The sequence below is a fragment of the Hydra vulgaris genome, chromosome 01, assembly GCF_038396675.1.
Source record: "Hydra vulgaris chromosome 01, alternate assembly HydraT2T_AEP".
NCBI lineage: Eukaryota > Metazoa > Cnidaria > Hydrozoa > Anthoathecata > Hydridae > Hydra > Hydra vulgaris.
In genome coordinates, this window is record NC_088920.1 from 53,626,533 (window position 1) to 53,635,213 (window position 8,681).

The 8,681-nt window shown below is 28.1% G+C and overlaps 1 protein-coding gene across 1 annotated transcript; it reads right to left on the reverse strand.

The window, feature by feature from the left end:
• Nucleotides 1–478: 478 nt before the first annotated feature.
• LOC136074546 (deoxyuridine 5'-triphosphate nucleotidohydrolase-like) lies at nucleotides 479–934 on the reverse strand. The gene has a single exon (XM_065786878.1). It carries the CDS (start codon nucleotides 932–934, stop codon nucleotides 479–481), a length of 456 nt encoding a protein of 151 aa, XP_065642950.1.
• Between the last annotated feature and the right edge of the window lie 7,747 nt (nucleotides 935–8,681).

The following is an 8,681-nucleotide window of genomic DNA, read 5'->3' on the forward strand; positions in this document are numbered from 1 at the left end:
GCTCCATTTTGTTTCCCAGTCGTCTTTGTCATATTTTAAAATTTTTCTAATTGTTTTGAAATGTTCATAATGTTTTGGATTTTCATCGAAAACGCGGTTCCATATATACAAACGTTCACATTTATGTTTCGCCCATTCCACGTTTTTATTAAAACTGCATTCTTTGCCAGAGTTGTTTCTACTGTTGCATTTCATTTTTTTATATCCTGAAAAAAATTTATTCTTTATAAAATTGTAACAAACATTCGTTTATTTCGTCAGAAATTTGTATATTACAAGTCATTTCCTTTAAATTGTCACAAAGTTTTGACATTCAGTTACTTTTTTTTATACCTGCCGACTTTTTTTTTTTAAAATTTTTTATTTAAAAATTAAAAACAACTGTCAATTTCAAAAAAAAAAAAGTTAACGAATAAAAAAAATAAGCAATGCTTGAAAATTTTGTGTTCTAAAAATCAAAAAAAGTTTTATATGATATTTATTGTCCAGTCGATCCAAATCCTCCAACTCTTTTATTTTCAATAACGGCTGATGCTACATGAAACAAAGATTGACAACCTTCAAATTCAACTTCAACCTTTTGAGCTCGAACAAATGGTACAAATGTGATTTGAGCAATAAAACTTTTTTTTTCGACTTTATAAGGTTCTTTACTGTTATTAAAAAGCATGACTTTTATCTCTCGAGTATAATCAGAATCAATGATGGCAGGCGAGTTGAATACCACTAATCCATATTTTAAAGCAAGACCTGATTTTGCAGTTATAAAACCTTGAATATGGTTATCCATTTTAAATATAGAAACTCCAGTCGAAACAAGTTTTTTTTCAAATGGTTCAAGAATAACTTCTTGCGTACTTCTCAAATCAAGACCGGCGCTACCCGAAGTAGCATAAAAAGAATGGTTTTCCAAATCTTCAATCAAAACTGACATCTAAAAAAACATTTAAAAAACAATGTATCTAAAGAATTACATTTAAAAAAACATTTAAACTTTTAGCGCATACATACTTTTCAAGCTAACTTGCATTCTGTTTTTTTTTTAAACTAAACAGTTCCTTTTATACTCTTTTTTAAAGCGAAAAGTGCACAAAAAAAACGTCATCGAGTTCAAAGTTCAACAATCGTACGTTGCTTATTGTTCGAAAAAAACTTGTTTTATTCTTGTTTTTTAATCTTGAAATTTATTTGTTTAAAAAAAAAAAAAGAAAAACAATGAAAAAAAAAAGGTATAAAAGGAAGTTGTTTAAAATTTTTTTTCATTCAACAAAAAAAAATGGCTAGCGTTGATTTTGAAATTACATATTGCAACGACAAAAGTTATTTGAAATTTGGTGATTTGGCTGCAAATACATTGTGGCTTTGTGACATTCAACGAGAGAAAGATGTCATTGCTGGGCAATATTCAAAATGCCCGGTAAAACCTGTCGCTCAATTCGATTTTACAAAAAACGAAGTGGTTTATTCTAATCATAACGACGAAGAATGGATATTGCTTCCTGAAAAATACAGGCAGCAATGCAAAAACAGAGAAAAAATTCATTTTCTGTATAGAGCAGAAATAAAAACGAGTAAAGATGACAAAAGTTTTTTAAATAAAAAAGGCGGCGAAAACAACTATCAAGCGTTTATACATCATGCGCAAAGTAAAGTGACAAAGAAATTTTTGGAAAATTTAATGAGCGATTTGGAAATTATTCAAAATAAAGCTTATGTGTACGCGTTCAACGTTACGAAAATTTATAAAGAAGTTAAGTTTGACAATTTTGCGACTTGCAAAAGACGACAAAATGTTTCATTATTCAGAATACGAAAGATTGGCCGCAATTGAACCTCCCATGATGAACGTCATTTTGAAAGAAAAAGGTTATCGTAATTTTAATCAAAATTTAAAAAGAGCTGCGAAAGAAAATGCCATTCAAGAAACTGGCAATAAAAAATTGAAAAAAGAAACTGAAGAAGAAGAAGCTTAATTTTAAATATTATTTAATTTTTTTTTTTGAGATATTTAAATGTATTGTTAATAAAAACTTGAAAAAAACCAGTTTATTACCAGAAACATTGTTTTTTTTATTCTCTTAAAAGGTAATTTCAATGGGTATAAATACTTTGAAAATGTTAAATTACAGTCAGTTTTAAAAGAATGACGAGCAAGCAAGTCGATCAATCTGTAGAGAAAGCCTTACAACTGTTTTATCCAAATAATGAACTACATCCTATACTTCAAGAATTTCATCATTTGGATCACACGTATGAAGATTGGCTTAATATTATAAAAGAATATTTAACAAAATGGAATCTTCAATTAAATTTACCCGAAGAACAATATTCGGTTCTTTATCATGTTTTTATAATGAAAGATTATAATAACAATATAGACTTGTTTGCAAAATCTTTTAGAGAATGCATGTCATTTGAAGAACAAACGCTTAATTGCACTCGGGAAATGTATCAAGTTTGCGCTCTAATAAATGAAACTTTTTTAGAAATTATCAAAAAGGAATCAACACACCCGATATATAAATTGTACAAAGATAAGCTGGATGAATTTATTGCAAATTTTAAATACTTTAATCGAGCTTCGTTTAACACGTGGAAAAACAAATTAAAACTTTCTCTCAAATATTACTTTTTGTTTCCTTATTTGATTAATAATCATGGCGATTATTTGAATAACCATTACCGCGATTATGAAGAATTGCGAAAAAAGTACATACCTTCAAAGTTTACTCTTCAAGCCAATTATACCCGTTTCAGTTTTAATGACAAACTCTTTCACAATGGTTATTATACTATATACACGCCTATTCGCATTTATGATTATTTTTCAAAAACTGAAAAATACAAAATAGTGCAAGATAAAGTTTTAATTTACAAAGCTATTAATCAATGTAATTTTTACCACAATTCGCCAATTGAATTGTTTCCGCAAGCAAACTGGTTTTATTTTTTCAAAAGAAATTTTACAATATCTGCTATTCTTTACAAGAAAGACGACAAACTTTACGATTACTTGAAGCATAAAGAAAGAAATATTGCAAACAAGGAAGAGTTGAAAATTGTTTTTCACTCATAAAAAGAAACATTTGTTATTTTTTAATTATATTATATTTGGAAAAATTTTCATTTAAAAAAAATACATTTTCAAAACATGTACACGTATTCTTATTTTTACAGTTGTTATCCTTTAAAAAGTTTAAAAATTCTCGAAAATTGTTTGATGAATTTTCATCTATATTAAAATAAAGTAAATCTTGCATGTATAATAACAACATTTTGGTTTCATATTTTGAACAGTGATGTAAACGACAAATTTGAAATGTCAAATGAGTATAATGATATTCACATTTTTGTTCTCCATACCAATAACGCATATTTTGCACTTTTGGAAATTTTAAATAATTCAAGTCAAAGAAATATAAATTGAGATTTAAAGATTTTAGAATACTTTTTTCCATGTCTCCTCCTTTAAACAATATTAAATTGTTTGCATAATTTTTAAAAATAAGAGTCAAATATTCGTCAGTATTACAACAAAAGATATGTTCGCCAGAAAAGGAATTATCAGGTTGATAAGTTAATCCGTGAATATTACGATTGCAAAAGTTAAAAGTACTTTGTTCCTTGAAACTTAATTTATCAAAAGGTACACATGGCCAAATTTGAACGTGATAAATTTTGTTTCCATTAAACATTCGCAAACACAACTCTCTTAGACATCTTTTCCCCCATATATGTCGTTCTGTATTTTCAATATATTCGACATCCATAAACCATATCTAAAAAAAAAAGAGTTGTAAATCATAAATAACCTCTGTTTCTTTGAAAATTACTTTTACAAGTATAAAAATGTAAAATGTGTTTAAATTTTAATTTAAAAAAATGGAAAGAGTAGACAGTATAATTAAAAGAATTCACAACAACTGCGTTGTATGCGCTTTAGACGAAGTGAGTAAAAGATACAGCCAGTTTAATAAATCTGGCAACTCCTCTCCACATTCTCCTATATCAGATGATGAAAATACAAAAGATGAATACTCTAACGAATTGCTTCAAAAAATATTAAACTCCAAACGAGCAAATCTTGATTCTAGCTCAATTGAAAAATGTTTCAATAATAGCAATTTTAAACACCTTTTAAACGAGCCTCAGCTTTGCTTTGACCATCAGAATCATTTTGAAAAATTAAAAAAAGACTATATGGATCAAAAAGACTGTATAGCAAAATATTATCATTCAAAACTTGTAGTTTTGGTCATGGAATCACAACCTAATAAAAGCCAGTTTGAAGCAGAAGGTGATCAAACAGACGGTTTTATAGATACGTTTAGTACAAAAGTGCTGCCAGCCGCTTCAACTCTAATTAAAAAACTCGAGGCAATTTTGCGAAAACAAACTGTTAAAAGAAGCATTGACGGAATAATAAAAGAAGAACCGACGGATAAAAAAACTTTATTTGTTAATATTTTACATGCTGTTGTAACAATATTTATTTCAAGTTTTTTTAGTATTGAAGAATAATGTGCTCAAATGAGTCTTTAATTTCGTATTTTTCTCAACCTGCGTATAAGAATTATTTTAAAGGTGTGTATGGCTTTGACGAATTAAGTAGATCCACAGCCCATATCGACATTATTAAACGCATGAACAAAAACGGTTCTTTTATTATTTATAACAATGAAACAAGTAAAGAAGATGGCCAACACTGGCGAGCGCTGATAAAATTGGATGACGGTCATTTTTTTTGCTTTGACAGTTTAGGTCCAGAAAGCGTTCTTCGTCAAATTCCTTTTCATCTAAGATATAACAGACATTTGTTTGAATCTGTAGACGAAGTTCAAACAAATTTAAAAATTAATACCTTGAATATAAATTATAACGAAATTGAAATTAATTCTTATATAAAAAACACAAAACATTTTCCGTACGAGTGGACACTTCATAATAAAGAATTTTATTGGTTTACACATTTCATCTTGAAATTTAGCGCAGAAACTGGACAACAAAATGTCATGTTATCTTACAACAAAAATTGCTATCAATGGAATAACAGTAGTTTGTGTGGCGCTTTCGCGGCATATTTTTTAACAATTTTATTTAACATACCTGATTACAGATATAGTTCATCATTTTACATACCTTTACTTGACACTTTGTTAAACCGTCATTTTTTTGAAATTTCTGAGCTTCATAATTCTGAACAAATTCTGCTAAAGATGGCTCCATTCTTTAAATTTGTAAAAAAAGAATTCTTTCCTTATCTTGATGCAACAGCCAAACGACTGTTTGAAAAAGACGTCTTGTTACCTTTATATTTCAAAAAACAAGAAAAACTGGAACGAGACTCGCTGTCGGCTAAATCCAAAGACAAAACAATTAATCGTGATATATATGAAGCACAAATATTGTCTGATAATACTGTACGCAACATTTTAAAAAGTCACGATTTGCTTAGAACAAATAATGAAACACAATGGAACAAAATCTCAATGCAGGATTTATTAGCTATACCTTCTATAATGAATGAAGAAAATATTTATTTAATGCAAAACGAAGAAAAAAAACAAATATACTTGAATAATTTTTCTCGATTACAAACAATAGACAGATTTTTAGACAGACCTTGGGATGACGTGATCACAAAAGAACATTTAAAAAGGCTTTTTGATCTCAACTTGTTATAAAAAAAAAATGCAAAGACAAGCTATATGTCCTTTACGCGACACTATCGAAGAACAATTGTGCAATACGTGTGGTGGTTACGGTCAATTATATTGTATTTTGGCAAAAGAAAATCAAAAAGCAGTTTTGGAAGAATTTAACAAATGTCTTGGCGTTATCAAGGACGATATATTATATGTTACATACGAGAAAAAGATGTTTAAGTTACCAAAGATTAACATAACTTGTGATTATTGCAACGGCAAAAAAAAAGTCTTTATTAAACGCAACAGAAACCAAAGTTTTCAAAAAATAAAAAAACATTTATTTTTGTATATACATTTTATTTAAATAAAAAATAAAATACAAGTTATAATTTTTTTCTTTATCGTACTTCAAAAGAGTAATCTTGCATATAAGGTTCGACAGCTTTTGTTAAATTTACCGTGTTTGGTTTTTTTCCTTTCCACGCTTTTTTTAAACTATACAAAAGAGAACCGACTTGCAAAGCGTTTGACACGTTTTTCGGAGTTATGTAATCGGCTAATCCGTGTCCCCGAGTTTTCTTCATTTTTCGTCTCAAAAAATGTCTTTTATTTTTAGCGCTTGTTTTTCTCATTCGCTTTCGAGTAGCCATATTTGAAATGTATCTTTTATCACTTCAATAAAGTCATTATATAGCATTTCAAATTTATTTTCTTTTTGCCGAATTATAAATGTAATAATAGCCATATCAGATAAACGTATTATTTTCATTTGATTGCTTGCGTCTACTCGGAAAAACAATTTAAAATTTTTATTTAAAGATTTTAACGTGCTATATGAAGAATCTAACGGTTGTAAATCCGAAACAGGCGAAGGCGAGGAAAAATTATTGTAAAACTCGGTCAAACATGTTTTGAAATCCATGATTAATACTTGTTATTTTTTTTAAAAGTCGCGTTATTTATTAAAAAATTTTAAAAGTCGCGTTATTTATTAAAAAAAAAATTAAAATTCAAACACTGTTTAATTTTAAAAAAATACAATTTTGTTTTCTTATAATAAAGGCAATTTCTTTCCTTCATATAAAACTCTATCATTATATTTTACAATGTACATATTTAATGCTACAACATATTCAAGTTCGAATCCGCCTAAAAAAGAAGTTAAACTCGAATCACCTTCATTTACATTACCACATATCATCTCGACCAAATGACCGTTTAAATATGAAAATAAAACAATATATTCTCCGCGATTCGAAACATCCATTCTGATATTTCTGATGTATCCTTTAACATCACGTTTCATGTCTTTTACCAACAAAGAAAATGTTTTTACGTCATTTTGCACAATAGTAAAAAATGCGTTTAAAAAACAAGTTGAACATTTTTGTTTCTGATGATGAATAGTGCCAATTCGATGACAGCGTTTATACATTTTTTCTTTTAAAATATAGTGTTAAACAGTGGTCCAAGCAATGGTATACTACCAAGTACGCTTCCTAAAATGCCTTGTCCGCGTTTTTTATAGTGTTTTTGAGTGTTTACTCTTCCTCGTTTTTTAAATCTCCTCCTTCCATGATATTGTCGCGATTTTTTCATTTTTTTTTTTTTTTTAAAAACACGTTTTCCGACTAAATTTAATCTTTAACTTTCTTTTGTCTTTTTATACTTGCTTTTTTATTTTTCTATTTCAAATCAAGTCTTTTTGACATATTCAATACTTTATTTTTTATCTTACTTCAAGTTCTTCATGAAGGATTATTTGGTTTTGTTGATAAAATATTTTGTTAATATAAAATTTATGTAAACATTTATCTAATGTTTTTTTGTCAAGACCCATTTATATATCGGCTGTCCTGCACGTCCATTTTTGATGTTTTGTCTATTTCTTTTATACGTTGCCTTTGTTTTTCGCTTGCAATAAAGAATTTTTTTACAATCCAATTGATCTACAACTACTTGTAGATCTTTCATTCCCATTCCTAAATTTAATAAATTTACTGGTGGAGGACTGGCAGGAAATACTCTAAAATCAATTTCTCGCCTAGATGCTATTGACCTTGTTCTTGACATTTTTTTCATAAATTGTGTACATTTTGTTAAAATATATTTATACGAAATTTATAAAAATATTTAATTTTACGCTGTATTTTTTCTTCTATATACACGTTTAATTAACTTTACTTTTTTACACAATTGTAATAATTATTTAAAATAATATTTTGTGCCTCCCAACACTACCTTACTTTTACGCCTTATTTGTCTTACTTGCATATCTTACTTAGTAGACCTACTTTACTTTTCGAGTATTTTTTTCTTCATTTTAACTTGCTTATTTTTCCTGCTTATTGACTTGTTTTGTTTTTTTATAAAAAAGTTTTGTGTCCCCGACACTGCCTTACTTGACCTTACTAATCATCTTACATACTTATTGTCTTACTTAGGAGTAGTATTGTCTTACTTATGAGTATTAACTTGCTTACTTATTTTCCTGCTTACTAACTTATTTTTATTTCTTACTTAATTTTTTTTTTGCATGCTTAATTTTTGCCTGCTTACTTATAACTTCCAAGACAGACATTTTAACTGACTTATTTTTCTTGCTTAGTGACTTGTTTTTATTTTTTGTAAAAAATTTTGTGTCCCCGACACTGTCTTACTTAGCCTTACTTATTCATCTTACTTACTTATTGTCTTACTTATGAGTAGGCCTACTTTTTTTTATTTAACCGCGGTTAACTTGCTTACTTATTTTCCTGCTTACTAACTTAATTTATTTCTTACTTATTTTTATTTTTGCATGCTTATTTTTTGCCTGCTTACTTATAACTTTCTAGACAGACATCACCAAGTCTCGTGTATTCACCAGAACTTTAGTGTTAACATATAACTTTCTAGACGGCATCACTAAGTCTAGTGCACTCACTATGACTATAGTGTTTTGACATATAACTTTCTAGACATTACATCACTAAACCGTACGGTTATAGTGTTTTTTACACATAACTTTCTAGACAATACATCACTAAACCA

What these genes read in the sequence shown, in the direction of transcription:
- LOC136074546 (XM_065786878.1), bottom strand. Translation starts at nt 934, where the DNA reads ATGTCAGTTTTGATTGAAGATTTGGAAAACCATTCTTTTTATGCTACT.